The sequence below is a fragment of the Gracilinanus agilis genome, chromosome 2 (genome assembly GCF_016433145.1).
Source record: "Gracilinanus agilis isolate LMUSP501 chromosome 2, AgileGrace, whole genome shotgun sequence".
NCBI classification, from domain to species: Eukaryota; Metazoa; Chordata; class Mammalia; order Didelphimorphia; family Didelphidae; genus Gracilinanus; species Gracilinanus agilis.
In genome coordinates this window covers 462,380,393-462,406,344 of record NC_058131.1, presented here as the reverse complement: position 1 = coordinate 462,406,344, position 25,952 = coordinate 462,380,393, and the positions used below count along the sequence as shown (strand labels likewise).

Genomic DNA, 25,952 nt, shown 5'->3' with positions numbered 1-25,952 from the left:
TCCTTCCTTTTGAAACACTTACCTTCTGTCTTAAAATCAACACTATCAATTTGAAGGCAGAAGCACAATAAGGGTTAAGCAATTGGAATTAAGTAACTTGCTCAGGGTCACACAGTTAGGAAGTATCTGAGGCCAGATTTCAACTCAGAACCTCCTGTGTCCAGGCCTGGCTTTCTAATCCCCTGAGTCACGTCGCTGCCTTCAGTCTATTCTTTCTACAATTCATCTTTCAGACCACTGCCCCAGTCATGTGGCACAGTAATGTCATTACTTAACTCAAAAACGTTCAATGGCTTCTTACTGTCTACAGAATAAAATATAATTCTGACTCTGATGTTCAGTGACCTTTACCCCATAATGACTCAACTTCTCTACCTCTTCTTCTCTTACACGATTCCCTTTCATGTATTTTTCATTCTAGTCAAAATGAATTACTCTCACTTTGCTCTTTTTGTACTTTTGCTCACACTTGGAAATAGACTATCCCCAACCTTGACTTTATTTCTGTCTGCTTCTTTCCTTCAAGCCCAAATCAGCTATTACTTTCTCTTCAAAGTGATCCCTAATGAAAGTGATCTTTTTTCTCAAATTCCTCTTTGCACTTTGCTGTCTCTCTTTTAGACATTTCCTCTGTATTTGTGTTCTTGTCCTTTCTACATTAGATTATAAGCTTCCTGGAAGCTAATTGTGTCATAGTTTATCTGTGTATCCCCCAGCCTAGCTCAGAGTCTTGTATATTTTAGTATTTATTGTTCAGCTGTTTCAGTCGTGTCTGCCTCTCTGGGACCCACTGGGGTTTTCTTGGCAAAGATAATGGAATGGTTTGCCATTTCTTTCTCCAGTTCCTTTTTTTCTCCGCTAGTGCCCAAGGCACTTATTTTAAAAATTTTAATAACAAATTTCCACATAAGTTTTCCAAAGTCATATGATCCATATTATCTCCCTCTATACTCCTGGCACTCTCCAGCTCCTTTTTAAAGATGTGGAAACTGAGGGAAACAAAGTTAAGTGACTTGCCCAGGGTCTAGAAAGTGTCTAAGGCACAATTTGAACTCAGGTCATTCTGACTCTAGCCTCAGTGTTCTATACACTGTGTCCCCTAGATGTCCTGTACACTGTAAGTGCTTAATAAATGTTTGCTCAACTGAATAGGACTGAGTAACAATGAGGTACTTCCTGACAAGTACCTGAGAGAAATATGATGAGGGCTATACTAAGGATAGGGAGAGTCAAGGGACTTACCGTCTCATCCTCTATATCTCTGTTGATCTGCAGCTTGGCTCTAGAGGACTCCAGCTGTTTCTTCCTTTTACCCAGAGGAACCAGAAGGTCCAAGAAGCGCTTCTCAATGCTTGGCTCTGTACCATCCCCTTCACCCCCGACTGGGGGCACCTGGGACAACAGCTCTCCCAGCTCCTTCTTCCTCACATTCACTTGATCTTCTACTCTCTGAAACCCAAGAAATATAGTGTCAGCTCCACTGTCCATCTAAGAGCCTAAACAACTCATGAAATAGAATGAGTTTCTCCCTATGTATCCAAATTCAATGCTTCCCTCAAAGCCAAATTCATCCCATTTGTTTTGTGAAGCCTTCCTTGATGACATCAAAGGATGGATGTGTTAAGATGTTTCTATGAAATTTTACAGTGGAGAGAGGAGTGGAACCAAGATCGCAGCTTAGTAGCAGCAAAAGCTGAAATTTTACAGTGCTTACAAGTGTATTGGTCTAAGAATAAACCACAAATCTTATGCAAGTCACTTACTGGGAAAACTAAATGTGGTCTATAAGTTTTCTTTAGTTAACAGAAGAACAAAAATGAATATGGTAGTTATGAGAAAAATTAACTAGGGAACCCTGTATTTGAAGAGAAATCTAAATATGAAAATAATTCTATAGTAAATACAGATATATCTTTAATATAATAACTTTGTATTATTATTTTGTGATATATATTCATTATTTTTTCTTCTCAAAGTGATCTCAGCTAAGGAATGAAGTCTTTTTGACTTTTGTCCAATACAGTATATCTTTTAACTTAACTATTTTATTTAGAACTAGTCTTTGTCTTACTTAAAGCAGTTTACAGATAGATACAATACAAGATATAGCAAAAGTCATTAAGCATAAGCCAAGTTCTCCCCTAAGAATAGTTTTGTATTATTTTTTTCAAACCCTTACCTTCTGTCTTAGAATTAATACTGTGTATTGGTTCCAAGGCAGACAAGTAGTAAGGCCTAGGCAATGGGGGTTAAGTGATTTGCCTGGGGCCACCCAGCTAGGTTACATTTAAACCCAGGACCTCCCATCTCTATGCCTGGCTCTCCATCCACTGAGCCGCCCAGCTGCCTCCTATTTTTATATCTTTTAAGAGGAAACAGATGATTACCAAGTCCACAGCAACTGAGACTTCCTGCTTCCTTAGCCTATTGCTTAATTCCATGACTATGTCATGGGCAAAGGAGCCCATGAAAATATCTACTAAGGAACTCAGTTTTGGTTAAGCCATACTAGGCACCAAAATTGTGAAACAAATAGAAGAAAGTTGTGTTTATAGATCTCTCACTGCTTAAAAGCTGCCATCTTCTCTATATTGTAATTCCTTAGGGTGTCCAAGCCTCCAATGAACCCCAATGTCACCAAGGCTTGTCTTCCTTGGATAAGTAGCCCAAATTCTGTATATTCTCATTTATGAAATAGTTAGTTGGAATTGATGAGCTACAAGAAAACCCTTTCTTAACTCTAAAACTGTATAATTTACTCACTTACCTTCAACTTAGTCAGCATTCGGTTAACACTAGTCAGATCCTTGCCAGGGTCATCAGACCGAAGCTGGTCCTCCATGGCACTGATCCATTTGTTGAGGTCGGCATATGTTTGGGCATGTAAGTCTGAGCGGCTGGCAGCAAAGAGGTGCTGGGCCTTCTCCTGTGTGGTGGCCTGCAGCTCATCCCAGAGTTGGTGCAGCTTCTTCAGCCTTTGGGTCACAATATCTGTGAACTGGGGCTTCACTTCTATAAGCTGCCTTCCCTCCTATATGGGGAATGAAGAAGAGAGTTTGCTATGAAGTCTCCAAAGATGCCTGGGAGGATATCTTCTCCAGAAAGGGAGCAGTGTCCATGACCATTGAGGCAGGGCACTGAAGAAACAGGGAGAAGAATTATCAAGAAAAGGATTAATTCAAAGACAATAAAAACACACACACAGGGTTCAGGTTTTAGAAGGATGGGTGTTAGGTAGAAACTTAACAGAAGATGTTGGGGGAAGGAAATAATTTCACCAGTTTGGGCTAAAAACAAAACAAACCAAAAAACCTCCTTGAGCTTCCTAGCTACATAATCTGTTCAAAATTCCCCTGCCAATACCACCTCAAATACAAAATTCTTCTCCCTTTTTTTTTTTAACATTTATTAATATACATTTTTATCTTCTCCCTTTTTGCACAATACATTGCCACTTTTTACTGGGCCCATCAGGCTTTTCTGAGACTCTTCCTCTTGAAATGATTTTAATCTGATTTTATTTGCATAGAAACATTCATGGTGAATTACTGAGCCCCTACACCTGCTCTTTGTTGGGCAAATACTAGAAGATATAAAAGAAAGTAGAAAAGAGCTATGGATTTGGAGTCAAAAGATCTAGATTTAATTCCAGCTATGGATCTCAAGAGCTGTGAGATGTTGGCCAAGTTCATCTTTCTCACCCTTGGCTTCTTTATCTATAAAAGAGAGATAATGAAAACTGCATTTAAAGCTTCACAGGATTGTTTGTGAGGGTCATGTGAAATAGGAATATGAAAATGCTGTTATAAAGTGCTAATAAACAAAATAAACCTCTTATTTGAAAAAATAATTGTCATAAAATACAAAATCCCTGGGTATAATTCTTGCAACACATTAACTTGTGATATTCATAAAGTCCTTTTTCTTTGTGAGGTTTCTTGGTTATTTCACTTACAAGGTGGTAAAAATAATCCACCATCTTTTCACATGACTCAATGATATGGCAAGGATTAATAGCTGGATAGGAACCTTATCAGTCATCTCATACACACACCTAATTCTGGACAGTGTTTTGTGCCCCTTAGATGAGGAAAAGTAAATATAACTGTGAATATGACTGTGAACAACTATCATTATCCTAGCAACAAACCTTAAGACCCTTGACTAGCTTTTGTCATAGCATCCAAAATGTCCCAGGGACAACTCTTGCCCCTTAAAAAACATCAATCTTGCTAAGTCACTGACCAGCTCTGCTGTCCAATGTCCCCATCTCTACAATGGGGCTGGTGATTCCTGAATAAAAAGAGCTCCAAAAATGAAGTCATTGCACCTCCAAATCCTATGATTCCAAGGATTTTGCACAAGATCTGGGTTAAGTTCTAACCACACAGGACTTCCTGGGTATAGTGCTGCTAGTCACCATTGGTTTACCTTATCAACTTTCTCCAGCCATGCTTGGTTGGAAGCCAGTTCTGCCATGAATGCTTGATGCTTTTGCCATTTGTTATGCAAGTTTCGAGCTTCTTCATAGGAAATATCTTGAGATGATAGCAGCTTGTCATTGATCCAGAGGGTAAGCTGTAGGCAGGAAACTTAGGTTAGATCCTTCACAACTATGTTGATATCTTGATCTTCAGGGACTGAGAACAAACCTACATTCATCCAGCTTGTGAAAGAAGTGCTTTCACAGGAGCCAGCAATGGGCGAAGAGGAGAAAGTGTGAGTTATTCCACCTTCTTACTTCTAAGCAGGCTTGACTGGGAAAACCCCTCTCTACTTGGTGCTGTCATTCTTCTCCTAGTATTGACAGAAGGCTTCCACTTCTTCCACTTACTTGTCTATAGTATCTTTTTAATTGCCCAACTTTCCTGCCTTGACCTAGTATAATACTGATCACAACTCAATCGTCTTATCTTCTATTGATAAGAAACACTTATTTTCTCTTTCTTAAAAACCCTTACCTTATTAGATTCAATACTGTTCCAAGACAGAAGAGTGGTAAGGGCTAGTCAATTGGGGTTAAGTGACTTAACCAGGATCATAAAGCTATAAAGTGTCTGAGGCCAAATTTGAACCCAGGACCTCCCATCTCTAGACCTGGCTCTATATCCACTAAGTCACCTACTTGCCTCTGAAATATGTATTTTCTATTGTGAACTCCTTGCTTATACAATATATCCCCCCACTAAACTGGGAATTCCTTGAAGGCAGAGTGATTCTTATTTAGTACCAGTATACCTGTTCCCATGTGATACTCTATAAATAGCAGACACTTGATAAATGTTTATTGGATTGCCTTCTTGAATTCTTTGAATTCCAGATAAGATATGGCTAATGAACAGAGAGCAAATGTTTGATAAGAAATGAGGTCAAGAATAAACTCATAGCCATAAATAGCTTAAGAAGCATGGTAATGGGTGTTAAATATTTCTAACATGTGAAGTCTCAGATCATATCCTACCATCTGCGAGAAGCCTTCCCTGTTTCTCCTTAATGCAAATGCCTTCATTCTGAAATTATCTTCAATTTATTCTGAAAAATTGTTTGCATATTGTTTCCCCCATTTGACTATGAGCTTCTTGAGGACAGGAAGTGTTTTTGCAAATTTATTTGCATCCTTAACACTTAGACTAGTTCTTGGCACACATCAGATACTTAATAAATGTTTGTAGACTTGACTTGGTGTGCTAATGCTGGGATTAAGCCTGCATCATTCCAAAGCATCCCTTTCCAAAGTCAAATAAACTGGTCATTGAGAAGGTAAAGGCAAGAGGCAGCAAGTATAAAGTTGAGGGGTGAAGTGGAAAGTCTGGGAAAGATTGCCTGGAAAGTTATCTCTGCTAAACAGTAGTGAGAACTTCTCCCACTGGAGAAAGAGATATTTTAAGCAGAGCCTAGAAATCCTGGACCAGATAGCCTTGTCTAAAAGCAAGACCCTGGGCAAGTCACTTAATCCCATTGCCTAGCCCTTACCACTCTTCTGCCTTGGAACCAATACACAGTATTGATTATAAGATGGAAGGTAAGGGTTTTTTTTTTTTTAAAAAAGGAAGCATGCAACTCCAAGATTGGTTACAAGGGAAAGTCCTGAATGTTACATCAGGCTATTTTTTCCTGAAAACCAATAGAAAATCAGATGAGAAAACAAGGTTGCCACAGACCATCAGCTATAACAGGTAGTATAGTCTCTGGAATTTTTATTTTCCTTTCTGTACAACTATATATTATATTAGTTATAATCATATATTATGTATATTGGAAGGGATTTTTAAAGGCTTTGGGTAGGTGGGGCTGAGGAAAGGTCCTCTAATCCTACTCTTGAAACCCTGCTTCCAGAGTAACTACCTCCTGACAGTTTTGTAGGAAGTTCTGAAGGTCCAAGTTGTCTCTCAAGAGAATTGCTGCTTCCTGGGATTTCTCATTGTTCTTCTTGTGCCTAGAAGGAAAAATGGCCAGGAAAAGTTACAAAAATAAAGGAAATGGTGGGCCCCATCCTTTGAACCATTGCCAAAGTCTTGGAAATAAGAAAGCCAGCCTGAAGTCAGGAGGATCTGAGTCTAAATTTGGCCTCAGACACTTACAAGCTGTGTGACCTTGGATAAATCATTTAATCTCTCAGTTTCTTCATCTGTCTACCTCGTAAGGCTGAGGTGAAGATCAAATGAGATAAGAATTGTAAAGCACTCAGCATAGTGCCTGGCACATAAGCACTATATTAATGTTAGTTAACTATTCTTATTAACAACAATGTGACTGAATATTAGAATTGTAAGAGATCTTATGGCAGGGGTTCTTTACCCTTTTTGTGTCAAGAATCCCTTTTGGTCCCTACTGTTTCTCCCCTTCATTACTATAGGAAAGGTGAAATTTCAGTTAGAGGTTAGTGAAAATAAAGATTATTTTTTTCTATTAATGCTCTTGAAATCCTTGGACCCCAGATTAAATATTCCTGCCTTAAAACTTCTTACCTGATATAGCCTTCTAAGGGATGGGTTACCTGTCCTCAATCAGGAGTACTTTTTCCTTGATCTTGTCAGAGTAGATGTTTCCTTCATTGATAAGTTTGTTCCCGGAGGCCACAGTTTTCAAGATCTTATCCTGGTTATTATCCATGGCCACTAAGAAATCTTCAAATTTACGGATCCCAGCTTCTGCAGCTTCTAATGAATCTGGAGGCTCCAGGTGAGCAAGAGTATATTCCTATTGAAGCAAATCCCAGGACAGGATATGAAGCCAAACTATTGTGGTAGCTAGGAAAACTCTAAGGGTCTTAAGTCCTTCACTTGCAATTCCCCCCAATACTTTTGTAGATATTATAATAAGGGATGTTAACCATACAGTGAGAAATTTAGAAGGTCACTATTTTGGCTCTGCTACTCTAACATATTGCGGAAGAGTGTCAGTTTGATATGTAGAGATGGAAAAGTTAAGTCTAGTTGGGAAAGGGAAAGATTTAGGGGGAACAAACCTCAATTCTAATAACAAATAAAGACATCCTTGCTGCCATAAGATGTGTTCTTTTGCCCCTTTACCCCTCTGCTACCTTGTTCTCTCTACCTGATTACTCAGGATTGCTTCTGCCTGTTTGGCATCCTTTTGGAACTCCTGGAAGCCAAGACACTGGACAAGGAACTGGCCCCGGTTCTCCCACATCTTGCAGAGGGCATCCCAGCCTGTGTCCACACCTTCAAGCCGCTGGCTCAGGGGCTGATACTCTGGGCCCCGGATCACCTCTTCCCCAGAATCCTTGACATTCTGGTAGTCATTTCTGTGTTCATCAATCTCCTCTTTGATGGCTGCATGCTGTTGGATGAGCTGCTCAGCCTCTGGCAGGGAGTTAGGTGCATCTTCTGAAGCCACAACCTTTTGTGCCGTGAACAGCCAAGCCTGGAAGTCATCAAGGTCCTGCAGGAACTTCTGCAGCTTACTGGCCTCACCTAGGGATGCTTTCTGGCTCTTCAGGGCTTCCTGTAACTGCTCCCACAACTTCTCAATATAAGCCTGCCTCTTCCCAATGTCCTCCTTCAATTCTGGGTGCTCCTGGATCAGCCGCTGGGACTCCGACTCTAGGGCACCTACCCGGGATTGGATAGCGGCCACATCTCGCTCTATTCCATATAGTTTCCTCTGGATGGCAATCACTCCTGCTAGATCCTGGTCGAGATCCTGCGTTGACTTTACCACCTCTGTCTTGTCCAGAATCCACTTGCCAGTCTCCTCACAGTCCACATAATAGTTCTGTACACTGAGCGCAGAGTCTACTGCCTTCCGGTGCTTAGACACCATGGCCTGGAATGCCTCCCATCTGGTGGGAAGAGAAAAAAACAAAGGACATGGTTGGCTATGAGTAATGTTTACGTCTATCACTTTAGTGGTGGAAAAGAAGTCAACAAGGGCTAAAAAAAATTGCCAACACTTCCCAAGGTTATCATTTAGGTAACTCAGAACAAATATGAGCCTAAGACCTAAAAGAAACCAGACTGGATCTATAAGTAAATAGATTTGGGAGGAAAGGGGAATGGGAATTTTAGCTAAAGTGGATAATGGGGAACCAAGGTACTTCTAACTACTGATAATTGTGTGGAATATTGCTATATTATATGATAGGATACATTACATTATATTGTATTGTATTGTATTGTATTGTATTGTATTGTATTGTATTGTATTGTATTGTATTGTATTGTATTGTATTGTATATATGGAGGCATTTGGGAAGTTCTGGTGTAACTGTAACTGGTAAGCAAAGGGATTTTCTGAGCTTCCCAAAGAGCTATCTATGTTCAGCCTTTCAAAGTCTAGAATGGACATGTCCCTAAGAAATGCCCATAATCCCCATGGGAGATAGGACCTTAGACCATAACCTCCTTGAGGCTAGGGACTTTTTTAGTTTTTCTTTTTGCATTCTGAGTACCTAATGCAATGCTTTGCACATGGTAGGCAAAAAAAGAGCTTTAAAAAATTACTGCAATGAGTTGAATGTCCTTTGTTATTATCATTACATTGTCACAGATGGGAGAGAAAATGTGTTGTGGAAAGATCCCTTGGAGTCAGAAAAAACTGAGCTAAGATCTCAGGTTTGCCATTACAAGCTATTTGTAGACTTAACTTCATCAACTTTCACCTATAAAATGGGAATAAGAATCCTTATATTGTTTCTTACTATTTTGTAATAGATTAAGTACTAAATATGAGTTATTTGTATATATTTATTAATTTTTGTGTATTCTGGAGGCTTATTAATTTAGTATTTATTGAATGTCTTCTATGAATAGGACATAGTTGGGTACTGTTGAGTAAGATATGAAGATGAATAAAACATGGTCCCTGCAGTATGACTTCCATTTCCTTCTCTTACTAAAACCCTTCTCTCTGAAACTACCTTAATGCACAAAATTCAAAGGACCTTGATATTCATGGTAGATGGGAATAGGTTACACCCCTCTGCCAATGAAGAACTGCACACAAAAAGTACAATGAAAGATAGCAGTGAATACAAGTAACCCCAAAAAAGGAATTAGGTTGATTATGTAGGAAGAGCAAATGGTAATAGAAAAACAGATTATGTAGTCTGCTGATATTCATGCAAAAGATACTAGCCCAGGACTCTAGAAAAAGCCATCTGACATGCTGAGAAGACCCACTGGGGGGGATTTTTAGAAAGACAAGGACAAGGGATGTACAAGATTAGGAGGGATGGATGAGGCAGAATCTGTACCAATGGACTGGGTATTCACATCAACTGCAAATCTACCCAATGGCAATCTTAAGTTATTTTTTTTATCATATATTTAAGGGATGTTGGAAGTACCTATGAGGGAATCTGGGCCAAAAAGAGGATAAAAGATTGCCCACGGTCATAGAGCTAATAAATGAGCAGGATTGAAACCCAGCCTATATGCCACATGGCCTTTCCCTTGTCACCACAAGGAGGCAGTGCTGTATAGAGAACAAAGTAACAAGTACTGTGTAGAAGTCATTTAACTTTTCTTAACTTCAATTTCCTCGGCTGGAATGAGGGGACAGCACCTATAGCACCTTAATTTAATTTATTTAGGAAATTTTCTTTTAATTTTTTATATAATCATTAATTCTCTACATGTAAAAGAAAGGGTTCTCCTGGGTCATTGGTATCAAATTCCTACAGAAATGTCATTGCTCAGTCACTTTTCTGCTGTCTCTGATTTTTCATGACCCCATTTGGGGTTTTTGTGGCAGAGATATTGGAGCAGTTTTCCATTTCCTTTTCCAGCTCAGTTTACAGATGAGGAAACAGAAGCCCCCAGAGTTAAGTGACTGGCTTAGGGTCTCAGTTAATAAGTTTCTGAGGCAAAATTTGAACTCAGGGAGATGAGACTTCTTGACTCTAGAAGCAAGACTATCCAATACACCACCAAGCTTCCCAATACAGAACCTAGAAATAGGGGTTACTAAACTGTACAAACTGGGCAGCTAGGCATATTTCTGGGTCTGGAATCAATTACTGCCATCTTCTCGAGTTCAAATTTGGCCTCAGACATTAAGCTAAGTAACCCTGGGTAAGTCATCTAACATTGTTTGCCTCAGTTTCTTTACCTGTAAAAGGAGCTAGAGAAGGCAAACCACTCTAGTATCTCTGCCAAGAAAATCCCAAATGGGATCATCATGAGTCAGTCACAATTTAAATGACTGAACAACAACAAAAAACTGTACAAAAGGATCCCTAAGGGTAGCATATCAACTTAAAAACTCACATATTAATATTATTTGTGTTTTGTTATATTTTAATTTTTTTATTAAATTTCCCAATTACATTTTAATATGGTTCAGGCTAGCCTCAGTAGTGTCATGAACCACAAGGTCACCTGTTTAAAACCTCTGGCTTAGATGATTTCTAAGGTCCCTTTTCAGTTTTGAATATATGATTCTATTTTGTCTTTTATAATATCTTCTTTGCCATGGTTTATTACAAATTTGACCCCAATCTTTAGTTGTAAGAGAAATAACCTTCTATCCTCCTCTACCTTTTTACTGTTACAACCTTTTATATTTAATTTATTTACTAAAATATTTTCATTTTTATATATTTTATTATAAATATATATTTATCACAATAATTTATTATAGTATGAGGTGTTAGATATCAGTCTTAGTTTTCTCAATGGTTCTTTTTAAATAATGAGTTCTTTACCCAGAATTTTGTGTATCCCTGGGCTTACTGAAAACAAGTTTGCTCTGTTTCTTTCTATGTGTTGCTTGTCTAATCTTTTCCATTGGTGAACATTTCTTTTATTTTTTTTTCCAGCCCAGGACCAGGATTTTGAAAATTTCTGTTTTATGATGTAATTTGAAGGCTGATAAATGCCTTCATTTCTACTTTTATATTTCATTATGTAACTAAATGATCTTGACCTTTTGTTCTGTAAATGAGTTGTATTCTAGTTTTGTCCTAGTCTATTAAAGATCTGAAGCAGCTAGGTGGCTCAGTGGATAGAAAGCTTGGTCTAGAATCAGGAAAAGCCTGAATTCAAATCTGACCTCAGACATCTACTACCTGGGTGATCCTGAGCCAGTCACTTAACCTCTGTTTGTCTTAGAGGCAGCTAGGTGACCCCATGGATAGATGCTGGGCCTGGAAAATCTGAGTTCAGTTCTGACATCAGACTCTTACTAGCTGTGTGACTCTGGATAAGACATTAAAACATAAATAAGTTTCCCTTATGGAGGAGGAAAAGGCAAACTTCTCCAGTATCTATGCCAAGGCATTAAACAAAATTGGATGCTATAACCCATGGGGTCATGTAGAGTTGGACAAGACTGAATAACAACGAATTAAGTATCTATCTACTCTTGGTAATTTAATTCACAAAGCATTAAATTTGTAGATAATTTGAGCATCAGCATTCTTCTTTTATTGGTTACCATGACCTATGTTCCAACTACCTAAATTGGATAATGTTTCATTTATTTGTCTTTTTTTTATTTCTGTGAAAATTGTTTTCTAATTGTATTTATATCATCTTATGTGTGACTTGGTCAATGCCCAGATATTTAATGTAGGGTTACTTCAAGTGGTACTTCTCTATCTTTTCTTCCTGATGTATTAGAAATGTTAGTGATTTTGTGGATTTCTGTTACAGTCTACTACTTGCAAAAGCAATTATCTCAATTCTTATTGATTTTCCAAAATATTCTAAGTAAACCATCAGATCATCCACAAAGAGATAATTTGGCCTTTACTGTGCCAGTGTTTATTTCCTTAATTTATTTTCCCTGACTAACTGCCATAGCCTGCATTTCTAGTACTATCTTAAATATCAATTGTGATTGTCAGCATCCTTGCTTCATTCCTGATCTTACTGGGAAAGATTCCAGTGTTCCTTCATTAAAAATAATGCTAACTTTTCATTTTAGACAAATGCTTTTTATGTTAGGAAAGGTTCTATTTTGTTGCTATGCCTTTTAGTGGTTTAAAAATATATAAATGAGTGCTATGCTACAAGTTTGTTCTGTATTTGATGATATAATCATGTAATTTTGTTGCTTTCAATTATTATTATTTAGTTTACTGTTTTCCTAATGTTGAACCATCTTTGTATTTCTGGTACAAATACAAGTTGGTCATAATGGATATTTGTGGGATGATGTTGTTGTTATTAAGTTGTTTTTCAGTTCTGTATAGCTTTTTGTGATTCCAGTTGGGGTTTTCTTGGCAAAGATACTGGAGTGTTTTGCCATTTCCTTCTCCAGCTCATTTTACAGATGAGGAACCAAGGTAAACAAGGTTAAGTGACTCTGCCATAGTCATACAGCCAATAAGTGTTTGAGGCCAAATTTGAACTTAGGAAGACTAATTTTCTTGATTCTAGATCTAGTACTCTATCCCTTGCACCACCTAGTTGTCTTATTTTGGGGATACTGTGCTATAATTATTTTGATATTGCTTTAATTTTTTTGCATCGACATTCATTAATGATTTTAATCTATGGTTCTAATTCTCTACTTTGTCATTCCCATAGTTTGACATCCAGAACCCTATTTTTTTTCAAAAATAAAGAAAATAAACATTTTATCTCAAACTCTGAGACAGTTAACATAATAGGGAGATTATTTTATTCTTGAATGTTTGATAAAATTCCCTTTGAATGCACTTTATGCTGAAGTGATTTTCCCAGAAGAATTAATTTATGAATTACTTGATTTAACTTTATGAAATCAGAATTAGGTTATCTCACCTTTGTCTTGTTAATTTTAACATTTTAAGATTTTATAATTATCTATCCATATAATTTAGGTTTTCAGTTCTCTTGTCATTTGTTGATATAGCACTTTGATAATTTTCTTAAATTCCCTTCTGTTTACTGTGAAATCTTTTTATTTTGTTAGCTTGGTCATATTCTCTCTTTTAAAAATCAAATTAACTGCTTATCAATTTTATTAGTCTTTGAAAAAACAGCTTTGTTTTATTTAATGGGTTAATAAAGTTTCTAATTCCATTTCACATTACCTTTAAATCTTTAAAAATCTTTATTTTGTGTTCATTTTTAGATTTTTTAGTTTTTTCTAGTTTTTTAATTTCATGTTCAATACATTGCCTCATTTTCTCTGTTGTTAATATAAGTGTTTAGGGATACATAGTTTCCCTTAGAACTACTTAAATCTTATTTGTTTCTATGATTAGGTTGTTGAATTACTCATTATTTAACATATTTTTTAGTTTCCTTTTAGATTCATATCTTTTGGTCATATTTCCTTCACTCACTATCATTTTAAGTGTGATACAGTCTGTAAAATATATGTTTTAAGATTTCTTGCTTTCTGAATTTTTTTATGTGCTCTTTATACCCTAGATCCCATACAAGTCTGAGAAATAGGTGTATTCTCTAGCATTCTTATTCAGAAGTCTCCATAGGTCTTCAATATCGAGTTTGCCCCAAACTTTCCTCAGATCTAATTTCATTTTCATTTGCTTTTCTTTTGATTTTGTAATGTTAAAACCACTTAATAATAGTTCCTAACTAGCTTGTTCTTTTTTTTTTCTTCCATTTCTGTTAGCTTTTCCTTAAAGAATTTAATGGACATGATGTAAAGTATATACACATTTAATACTGATATTGTTTTACTATACATGGTGCCTAGTCCTAATGTTGTTTCTCTGCTCACCCTATTAAAGGTACTTACGTTTGCTGTTGTCTTACATGTGATCATAATCATAACTTTCTTTTCTGTATACAGCTTGAGCATGACAGATTTTCTACCAGCCCTTTACTTTGAATCAGATTGTGTGTGTGTGTGTGTGTGTGTGTGTGTGTTTTATAAGCAACAAATGGTTTTGTTTTGTTTTCTAATCCACTTGACAATTTGCTTCCTTTTTATTGATAAATTTATCCATGCTTCTCCTCTGTATCTCACCCAACATTCCCCACCTCAGAAACTCCCATTGTTTAGGGATTTTTAAGGAAATAATGACCATGTTCATGGTAATGTGTATGCTTTGGAGAGCTATATCAGGATATTAACATAATGTTTGTTGGTTATCTTTGATTTCATAGGTAAAGGGAACTGCAAGTGTGGAAATTACCATAAGTGATGAAAATTATTAACTTCTTTAATTTAGAAATTCCAGTGAGTTGGTTCAGGCACTAAAAGGGTTAAATGACTTGCTCAGGGCCACACAGCCAGTTTACATCAGAATCAAGACTTGAATCCAAATCATCTTGACTCTAAATTCATTCATTATACCATACCACCCCTCAATATACAACCAGTTATTATGTTATTATTATATAACATTATATATTATACATAAATGAATAAAAAAGCATTTATAACTAACAAGTATTTTGCTAAGTAAATAAGAAAATGAAGATACCTCTTGCTTTCAGTGAGCTTATGTTCTAACTGGAAGACACAATCTATATATGGAAGTAGTGGCCAAGGAGAGGTATTTTGGTTCACAAAGTTACATGGATGGCGAATGGAGGGATAAGTGAAATAGATTGACATATTCTTTATAAGAGCTAATTTGATTTTTGGTTGTAGAACTAGAAAAGAGTTAGAGTTTCAGGAGAATACTAGGAATTGAATTGGATTTGGTAAGATTAGCCAAGGAGCAAAGTAAAACTTAACTGTGGCTGAACTGGGTGAGGTGCAGTAACTGAGTCTACCACTTATCTCTCCTCAACCTGGGAGTTCTGGACATTAAAGAGTCAATTTTTCCAGGGCTTTCATCTTCATATTCTCTGTCTGTCTCTCTCTTTCTCTCTTAAAAACTCTTACTTTCTATCTTGGAATTGATAAATATCAGAAGAGTGATGGGGGCTAGGCAACTGGGTTTAAGTGATTTGTCCAGAAACACACATCTAGGAAGTATCTGAAGCCAGATTTGAAACCAAAACCCCCCAACTCCAGACCTAGCACTCTATCCACCGTGCTACCTAGAAACCCCTTTCATATTCTCTTGATAGCTATAAATTTATATATGTGTGTATATATATGTATATACGTGTATATATGTGGCCTTTGTAAGGCTACTAAGTAAGAATAAAACAGTTGAAAGAAGTTAAAATAATTGTTATAGTTGATTGGGAGCAACTATACAGAAAAACTGAGACTCTGTTTTAGAGTGTGATGTTTCCTAGCCTCCTGCCAAGTAGAAGGAATGTCTTAAAAGGATAAACCCCAACCTTGGGTCATCGACATCCTTTGGGAAATTTGCAGGTCTCCCCTGAAAGCTGCCATGGGCTTGTTGTGAGATTATTGCTCACAGAACCATTCTGGGGCTAATGGTGTTAACTGTAATCAGGTTGTATAAGAGGCATCTAACACTGCTTTAGCTTTAGCTGACCTCTAAAGCTGTTTATTATCTCCCATCCCTCTCCCTCAGCCAGGTCCATTATCCTTTAATTAGCTTTTTGTGACCATTTCCTCTTTTTAGTTCTGTAGTACAGCTGCTCAGGGAGGAGTCATCATAGGAACCCAATGAGCGAATAGGAATTGGAGTTAAAGGAAGTCATACTCTATGATCAGAACCTTTGGAGCTTTCCCTAATTCTTAGAGCAAAGTAGAGCTGACACTGGACATTAGGCTGGCCAATGATTATCTAAACAATAATTTGCTATTCAGTAGTTTTAGTCACGTCTGATTCTTCATGAACCCCTTTGGGGTTTTCTTGGCAAAAATACTGGCAAAGATTTTGTCCTTAGACATTCCTTCTACTGTGCTCTTGGTAGAAGGCTAGGAGACATCATACCCTAGCAGGTTCTCAACTGGTCTGTCATTTACCAAGTAAATTTTATAGATGAAGAAACTGAGGCAAACGGGGTTAAGTGACCTGCCCAGGGTCACACAAGCTAGTAAGTGTCTAAAGTCGGATTTGAATTTAGGTCTTCCTGGTTCCAGGTCCAATGATCTAACCACTGCACCTCCTCACTACCCCTAAACAATAAAATGGCCTATGGAAAAACTGTCTCTGCCAATCAGTCATAGAAACACCATGGAGTTGAATAAAGATGGACAATTGGGCTTACCTTGATTTGTACAATTGAGAGAAGTGAAAATTAACAAAAATTCTTTAGATCAGAGTTGTCAAATATACAGCTCATTGTGGCCAACACTCATCTGATTTAATCCCCAATCTGATTTAAATGTAATTGGACAATATTTAATTAAAAAATAAAAATACAATGGAACATAAATAATGTTAATATGGAGTTTTCTAAGTCAACATGTGGCTCATAGAGGTCCTCTTCTATGGTTTAGTGAATCCCATTTTCTATCTGAACTTGACACCATTGCCTTGGACAGATGGCCTGACTTGGAAGGGCAATCTTAATTTGTGAAATAGGATTATTAGATTCTACTAGAATTTTGTAGCATCACTTCAGGCGGATTGCTGGATTTTATGATTCAGTTTTTCTCCAACCTGAAAACAAAGAGACTGATGTGCCCCCTTGGAGAGGGTGTGGTAAAGATGCCCAAGATAAAAGGCATTGAGCTTCTAAGAGGTGATGGGGAAAGCTATAATTACAAGCAAGTCAGCATTGCTCATCTACCAGAGGGAAAAAGATGTTTCAGCATTTATTTACTGTTTTGGCTAGAACTAGTACCACTTTTTTTTTTAAACCCTTACCTTCTGCCTTAGAATTGATACTGTATATAAGTTCTAAGGCAGAAGAGCCATAAAAGATAAGCAATGGAGGTTAAGTGACTTGCCCAGGATCATAAAGTTAGGAAGTGTTTGAGGTCATATTTGAACCCAGGTCCTCCTGTCTCTGGGCCTGGCTCTCCATCCATTAAGCCTCCTAGGTGGCCTCTAGCAGCCCCTCCTTTTTTATTATTTTATTTTATTTTTTAATTTTTCCCATGCTTACATGATTCTTGTTGTTTCCCTCTCTTCTTCCCTCCTGGAGTTGACAAGCAATTTCACTGGATTATACCTATATTATCATTCAAATCCTATTTCTTTATTATTCATTTTTGTAGTAGAATAATCTTTAAAAACCAAAATCCCAAATCATATACTCATATAAACAAGTAGCACTCCTCCTTTTTTAAAAAAAATCTAATCTTCCTTGCCAATTTCAGGATACCTGAATTGCTGGACAAAAAAGTCAATTTGATGCAAATCTTTTTTCACCCAGTCTCTGATTCAGAGCATTGAGGAGGATAAAAAGCACTGCATAGGGAGGCAGGTAGGTGGTATAACAGATAGAACACTGGGCCTAGAGTTAGGAAGATGTGTTCAAATCTGACCTCAGACACTTCCTAGCTGTGTGACCCATGGCAAGTCACTTAATCCATTTACCTCAGTTTCCTCAACTGTAAAATGAGCTAGAGAAGGAAAAAGCAAACGACTCCAGTATCTTTACCAAAAAAACTCCAAATGGGGTCCTAAAGAGTGGGATACGACTGAATAATAATAAACAAGTGAAATAACTGAATAACAACAGAGAGCCACAGAAAGATCCATGAATCTGGTGGTGGTTTCAGGTTCTTCCCTAATCTCCAGCCCAGTCAAGGCCAAGTATAGAAATTCTATATATGACCAGCCACTAAGGACTCAGGAAAAAGAGGAAATAGACTCAGGAAAAAGAGGAAATAGATGTTTTCAAGGAACCAATCTTACAAAATGCAGAAACCTTGGATCCCATAAAGTGACTCCTCAAAGAACAAAATATACTATGCTCTAGCCCTTTGTCTCATGGTAGTATTTGGGTTCTGAACAAGTTTGTAGAGGGAAATAAGATATCTAACCTACATACTAAAATTAAAGCTAAACAAAGAAAACATTATATGTATAGTATAAAGAACATATGTAAAATATAATAGAATGAAGCAATTTAAGCAGAAAAGAGTGGATAAATTACTGTTAGTTCATTTAAGTATATTTTTTACTGTATGGAACTTTTTTGTTGCAATTAAATACAAAATTTAAAAGTTAACTAAAAATAAGATGAAATACTTGTTTCTTTTAAAGGGACAGCCAAGAAGTGTAACGCCCATCTTTTCTTGATGTTTAATATTACCATTCTTTAAGAACAGATGGCTTTCTCTGGTGGTCTTCTGATTCAAGTCCCAGCTCTGCTACTAAATTGCCAGGTGACCTTGGGCAAGTCCCTTTACTTTTGTGGGTCCAAATTTCCTTACATGTAAAATAAGGGGTTTAGACGAGATGATCTCTGAGATTGTTTCCAATTCTAAAATTCTTTGATTCAAAGATAATACTTTTTAAGAAGCTCTGACCAATATGAAGGAAGGATCTGGGGAAAGAACCAAGAGTGCCTCTAATATGGAACTGCAGGGCTTGTTTGCTGAGAGGCAACAGCAATAATCAAAAGAGGGATTCAACCCAAATATCATGTATACATGCATTTCTTTTTCACAATGTTTAAGGGGAAACCTGATGAAAGCCAGGTATATGGGACTGTGGAGATCAGGGAGAAGGAGAAGAAAGTGTTCTTCTAGTTTTCAAAGATTCATGGCCTGTGGGTTAAATGATCTGGTTTTCACCCTTAACTTTGCAGGGGTCCTCATTAGTTTGTATTGCATAGAAAATGTAATTGTTCTTGGCTTTTCTGCAGTCTTTGGCATTATCAATCATCCTTTTTTACTTCAATACATTCTTCTCTCTACACTTTTGGAACATTACTCTGTCCTGGTTCTCTTCCCACCTGTCTGATGGCCACTTTTCAGTATCTTTCACTGGATCTTCATCCAGATCATGTCCACCTTACCCTTCTTCTCCTCCCTCTCTCTTTTACTTGGTGAGTTCATTAGCTCCCATGGATTCAATTATCATGCCTATGTTGATGAATCCTCAAAACTACTTTTTCAGCCTTAACCTCTCTGCTGTCCTCTGGTCTCATGTTTCCAATTGCCTATCAGCCATGTCAAAAGATGTCCAGTAGGCATATTAAACTAAATATGTCCAAAATCCTCAAGCTCTTTCTGCTTTCAAGCTTCCCAATGACTGTCATGGGTACCATTATGTTCCCAGACCTCTGGACTCACAACCTACATGTCATCCTTGACTTTTCACTCTCTCTCACCTCCCACATCCAATCTATTGTGAAGGCCAGATGATTTCACCTTTGCAACATCTCTCCAATGTCTCCTTCTCTCCCTCCAATACTACCACTACTCTGATTCAGACCTTCATCTCCTCATGCCTGGACTAATAGAATAGCCTATTGGTTGGTTGGCTTGCCACAAGTCATCTTACAACCCACCCCAACATACCCCCCACGTACTTTTCTTTCTTTCTTTTTTTTTTTTTTAAACCCTTACCTTCCATCTTGGAGTCAATATTATGTATTGGCTCCAAGGCAGAAGAGTGGTAAGGGTAGGCAATGGGGGTCAAGTGACTTGTCCAGGGTCACACAGCTAGGAAGTGTCTGAGGCCAGATTTGAACCTAGGACCTCCCATCTCTAGGCCTGGCTCTCAATCCACTGAGCTACCCAGCTACCCAGCTGCCCTCCCCCCCCCCCCCCCGCTTCATGTACTTTTCTATCCAATGACTGGCTTCTTGGCTGTTCCTCAAACAAGACGCTACATCCTTTACCTCTGGGTATTTTCCCTGGCTGTCCCCCATGCCTGGAATGCTCTCCTTCCTCATCTCTATTTACCTCCTGGCTTCCTGTCTGAGGCCAGATTTGAACACAGGTCTTTCTGATTCCAGACCTGGTACTCTATCGACAATGCTACCTACCTGCCCCCAGAATCAACTTTCAAAAAGAGCTTGACATGGCTCCCCAAAATGAGGATAGGGATAAAACTGAAATCCTGCACTCAGATTAAAAAAAATTAACTGCTTAGGGAGACAAGGGAACATCAGACTTAATAGTAATTCACATGAAAAGATGTAACTCAGGCAAGTATAGATTCAGTATGAGGCAACAGTGTGACATAACTGTCAAAAGGGTAAAACAATGTTGGCTAATATTAACATATATATTAGATAAATTAGAGGGTGGAAGTAATAATCTTATACTTTGCAATGATTAGTCCTGGAAGAGTATTTCAGTTTAAGTTTCCACATTTTATTAAAGATACTGACACACTAGATTTTGTTCATAGAAAAGTGACCATTCAGGTCATTAAACAGAGTATTTACTTAACAGATTCTATAACAAAGCTAGACAGAAAATAGGATCAAAGTCTTTAGAAGCAGAAGGGAATTTGTGTACCAGTTAATTTAATTCTCTCATTTTGTAGATAAAGAAAATGAGACCTAAAGTTGCTTGACCAAGGACACATAAGGCTGTTTTGTTTTTTTCAAATCCTTACCTTCCATCTTAGAATTAATACTTTGTATTGGTTTCAAGGCAGAAGAGTGGTTAGGATAGGCAATGAGAATTAAGTGACTTGTCCAGGATCACACAGTTAGGGAGTATCTGAGGTTTAAACCCAGAACCTCTTATCTATAGGCCTGGCTCTGAATCCAAAGAGCCACCTAACTTCCCCCAAAAGATTCCACTTTTAAGGCATTATTGTTCCTATTACACTTCAAATCTCCACTAAAAGAAACACTAGAAGGAAGAACTGTTTTTGGTTTAGATGGGGCAGTTTGATATACGAGAAAGAATACTAGCTTTAGAGTCAGAAGGGCTAGTTCCAAGCCCTGATTTCGATCCTTAAGTATCTACGTGACCTTGGACAAATCTCTTCTATGTTCTCAATCTCAATTTCCTCATTTGTAAAATTAGGGTCTTGGTTTAAGTGACTTCTTAAAACATCCCTTCCAGACCTAAATAAGACTGATCCTATGAGTTCTAAAAAAAATCAGCAAATGTATCTAGATTAGGGAGTTAGCTAAACCTCTCCTCCCTTTGTTAGTGAATCACAACTGCATGCAGGTTCCTTACAACTTGTTCTTCTATGTCTTTTGTCTCAGAACCACCTTGAATCAATTTAATTCTGCATCAAAACCAACCCTACAAGACTCCTCTCCAAAGTTCTTCTCTAATCTCATTTCAGCAACATGGCTCATTCAAACTATTCTGTGCAGCATCTGAATTGCAAACACTGCTCTGAATATGGTAGTCTCCAACACCCACTGTCCCAGAATTTACCAGGGTCACCTGAGAGGGTCTCATGTTTATAAACCACATCATGAAGGAACTGGGAGTCAAGGTAAATCCAGGGGAATGATGAGCACTAGCTTCAAAAGTGTGCTAGAATGAGTTCATTCAGTTCTAAAAAGTAGAACCAAAACCAATAGGAAGAAATCACAAGGGGGCAGATTTAAGCTGAATTATTCAATAAGAACTTTTAACAATTAGAGCTGTCCATCATGGTATGGGTTTCCATAAGGAAATGGGTGTACCCAACCTTTTGAAGTTACTCTAGAAGGCTTGGGATAAAGCAAAGGGAAATGGATAGGGCTCCCTGATAGCAGAGAGTTTTCTCAGTATTCTTTAAGCCCCAATGGATTTTTGAATCTGACCTGATGACAAAGTACCCAGAATGCAACTAACCATGATTTTTACTCCTAAACTCGCTCATATGTATATGTATATGTATATTTAAATATAAATATAAATAAATAAAAATAATGCATGTAAAATAAATTTAAATATAGATAAATAATTACATAAAAACAAGCCCTGTGTTAAGTTTAACCACTGTCTGAAAGGGAGTTAAGAATAGACAATCCAGAGTCTGCCACTGACCATCTGAGAAGCCAGTACCTGGTTGTTGGTGAGACCACCATGAAGATTTTCCCCTGTCCTTTACTGGGGTATGAAGTCCCCTCTTCAATTAGCCATGTTATCTAGTCCCTTGCTCTACCTGTTACCTAAGGAAGAATTTGACGGAGGGAGAATCAGTCACATATCTCTTTCCCCCTGCTTTGTAGTGGTAAGCTTCGACTGCTTTTAAAATTATTATTTCTGTAAATGATTTAGTTTTTAAGTGTTTTCTCAGTACATATGTGACAAGGTATTAAAATATGGATGGTCATTCAAATCTGTTTTAGTTCTGCTTAAACACTAGCAAAAAGATTGGGAAAATGATAAGAAAACCTACAAAAGAAGTAGCTTAAAGTACTAAGTTTTCATAAACCAAACTTGGATATGGCAGTAGAAACTGGCTAGGGATTTGAGCCATGTATTTAATTGAAAGCACAGTACATCAGAGGAAGAAAGATTCCTTTTGAGACTTGAACTATTAAGAGACTCCAGGATACAAGTGGATCCTTACACTTTCAAACTGCTAGAAGCCACCAGGTACTAAAATTAAGATCTATCCCTGAGTGAAATGTGAGTTGAAAGAAAGCCATGCCTCCATAAAGGGAAAAGGGAGGACCACTTCTCTTTCACAAGGAGATTGTCACTTCAGGCTGCCTTGCTTGTTTGCTTGCTGCTTATATGGAGCAGTGAGCTCATTGCCAACAAAGCTATTCAAGCAGAGGCGACATAACCACCTGCCAATGATAACTCCACCAGGTAGAAATATAGTTCTAAAAGTCTATGAAAGAGGGCAGCTGGGTAACTCAGTGGATTGAGAGCCAGGCCTAGAGATGGGAGGTCCTAACTTCAAATCTGGCCTCAGACACTTCCTAGCTGTGTGACCCTGGGCAAATCACTTGACCCCCATTGCCTAGCCCTTACCACTCTTCTGCCTTGGAGCCAATACACAGTATTGACTGTAAGAGGGAAGGGAAGGGTTTAAAAAAATAAATAAAAGTCTATGAAAGCATATGACTTTCATCTTTATGCCTTAGGTTCTCTCAAAGACAAGGTAATACAATCTTGCTCTACTAGGGATGATGAATGACAACAGCCTGTTCTCTAAGAGATTGCAGCTCACTAAATCAATAGCCATTTGACTGATAAGCTATTTTTTCTTTTAAAAAGTTGGTCCAGTTTAAAGTTCTAGTTCTAGTTCCTTCAATTAAGCAGCCATTAAAAAAACAAAAATAAACCATTGTGTTGGAATTTGAAAAGAGAATCACCAGTTGTGAAACACTGTGCCTCTATAGGGACTCAATACTTGCAAAGGGATTTCTAGATTTACATTCCATTTTTGTATATTCTGAAGTATCTACTTGTTATCAGTTAAGTAGTCAGTCATATTAAAAAATCCCAATATAAATCAATCACTCCAGCTTTATTAACATTTTTCTTTCCCCATCCCATTGTCATACTGTCTGAAAAAATTAGTGAAAAGGAAACTTTTAATGACTGTCACTTTGAGGCTACAATTCCTATGAAATCCCTCAGCTTTATCTCTAATCTCTTAGACTTAATTTTTTGACATATCCTAATCACAGGCTTGCAGCATCTATTTTCTTCTCTATCTCCCTCCTCTGGTCTCTTCTGCCTTAACCTCCTAGAAACAGCTCAGTGTATGTGTGTGAGAATTGGGGGAGGAAGGGACAGTAGAAAAGCATGTCTCATGGAAGCCTGCTTTATCCTCAAGGATCCCTTTGGAACTAGTAAGCAATTATACTCTGCTCTGAAAGAGCCTCCCTCTAATAAAACTCTTTCATATAAAAGTTCTCATTTTCAACTAAAAAGCCCACCTACATGAGGATCATCTGTGGATGGTTTCACTGCTGGAGATGCACTGTAAGGCAGGCAAAAACCAAATAAACAAAACCCTTCACTTCTGGATTATATTAAGGAAATAGCAAAAACAAAAACACCAACCAATCCCCAAAAAATAGGCTTTTCCTCTGCCCATGATCCCCAGGGGAAATGCAGCAAGTGCACCATATGGCCTCATTCTGTCTCCAGGCATTCTCAAAATGATGCTCTACACACACACAGACACATCACAACTCTTCTACTCCTGTCATGCATACCCAGACACAACCAGAACCAAGCCCATACATTTTAAGAAACATTTTTCTAGCCCAACTCATCCCCTGGAGAATTTGGAGTGCCACCCCCCCATCCTATTTGGTGGCATGCAGAGAAACAAGATTGAGGGCATTCCCCTCAGTGCTAGGATTAAGACCAAAGCTAAAGAAAATACTCTATCTTGTTATTTGCATTTTGTCTCCCTCATTTGAATATGAGCTCCTTTGAAGGCAGAATCCATGCCATTTTTTGCTTGGCATATACTAAGCATTTAATAAATGTTTGGTGACTGACTATTGTTCCTGGGGTAAGCTGGGAAGCCAGACTTGTAGAATGGGCAGCCAAAACACCTAAGCCTTACTGCACCAAGTGATATAAATGGGGCTATATGAAATTCCTCCACTTTGAAACCCTGCTCTGTACCTTTGGTTCAAATGATCCTGACACGTCTTCACTTCTCCACTACGTGGGTGGCCACTTTCCACCAGGCTGTTGGCAGCAAGATTCACCCCATCAATCTGAGTCATCAGTGTCTTCATCTCCTGGTCCAGAATGTCAAACCTAAGACAGACAGTGCAATATTTTGGGTATGGTATAGCAACAAACTCAACAGAAAATCATCATTAGATAAGGAGTCAAATCCCAGAGAAGGAAGATCCCGAAGTCTTTCCACCACTTGTTAAGCAGCATGTCCCTATATTTATAAGGGAAGAAATTAGTGAAAGGGACAACTATCACTCTGAGACACCCTGTTACTGTCAGCTCTACCTCTAATCTCCGGATACTGAGGCTAATCTTTTTATATATCCTAATTTCAGAATTGTAACCTTAATTTCATGGCCTAATGTCAGAGAAGTCCCTCTCTTAGCCAGCCTGAGCGGAAAGGATGGTTGTTATGTTTATTACAGGTTTACCAAGCAGAAGAAGAATGGAAGAAGGGTTTGGGCAAAAGGACTGGTTATCAATGTTAACAATGGTCAGGGGGGCCAACCTGTTATCACTACTATCTCACCCTTCCGCCAGTTATTGCTTTCATTATATCCTGGTTTTTCCTCCTCAAGCAGCATTGGTGTGGTAGAGTGGGGAAAGCATTGAATTTAGAATTGGAGAGTTTAGGTTTGAATTCCCATCCTCTTTCTTGTGGCTTTAGTTATTTAACTTCACTGGGCCTTCAATTACTCCTCTGTCAAGTTAGGGGGTATTGATATAGATATAGAGCTAGAGTAGATGATTTCTAAGGTTCCTTTACAGGCTTAAATACTATGATCCTAAGTAAGTGACGGAGGTTGAAAAGACAGAACTGATTCAGCAACACTAATCACGGAAGCTGTTTTTACTGGGGAATGGGAAGAGGTATTCCAGCATCAGTACAGAACTTGCTCTGCTTCTAGTCCAACTGGAATCTAGGCTCAGATGCTAAGCTCTGACTTTGGTTTGCCCTTCTCAGGATCAGTGGGAGGTGATAAGAGGATGTTAAACTCCATCCTGGCCTCAAAGGGCATCACCAACTTCACAAGGGTTCTCAAAGAGACGTGTCCTATTGAGAAATCTGTTGTCAAAACAGTATCTTATTTTTTTTTTAAACCCTTACCTTCTATTTTAGAATTGATACTGAGTATTGGTGCCAGGGCAGAAGAGTAATACATACTAAGAAATTCGGTTTAAGT

At 37.9% G+C, this 25,952-nt stretch overlaps 1 protein-coding gene across 1 annotated transcript in view; it reads right to left on the bottom strand.

Annotated features, from left to right (window-relative positions):
* Positions 1-25,952, bottom strand: part of SPTB (spectrin beta, erythrocytic) — a 126,946-nt gene that overhangs the window by 59,993 nt on the left and 41,001 nt on the right. The window contains exons 14-20 of the mRNA XM_044664848.1: positions 24,709-24,846; positions 7,558-8,305; positions 6,998-7,200; positions 6,346-6,436; positions 4,432-4,578; positions 2,768-3,031; positions 1,243-1,449 (exon numbers count right to left, since the gene is read on the bottom strand). Of these exons, the coding sequence (XP_044520783.1) occupies positions 1,243-1,449; positions 2,768-3,031; positions 4,432-4,578; positions 6,346-6,436; positions 6,998-7,200; positions 7,558-8,305; positions 24,709-24,846 (1,798 nt within the window). The remainder of the gene's footprint in view (positions 1-1,242; positions 1,450-2,767; positions 3,032-4,431; positions 4,579-6,345; positions 6,437-6,997; positions 7,201-7,557; positions 8,306-24,708; positions 24,847-25,952) is intronic.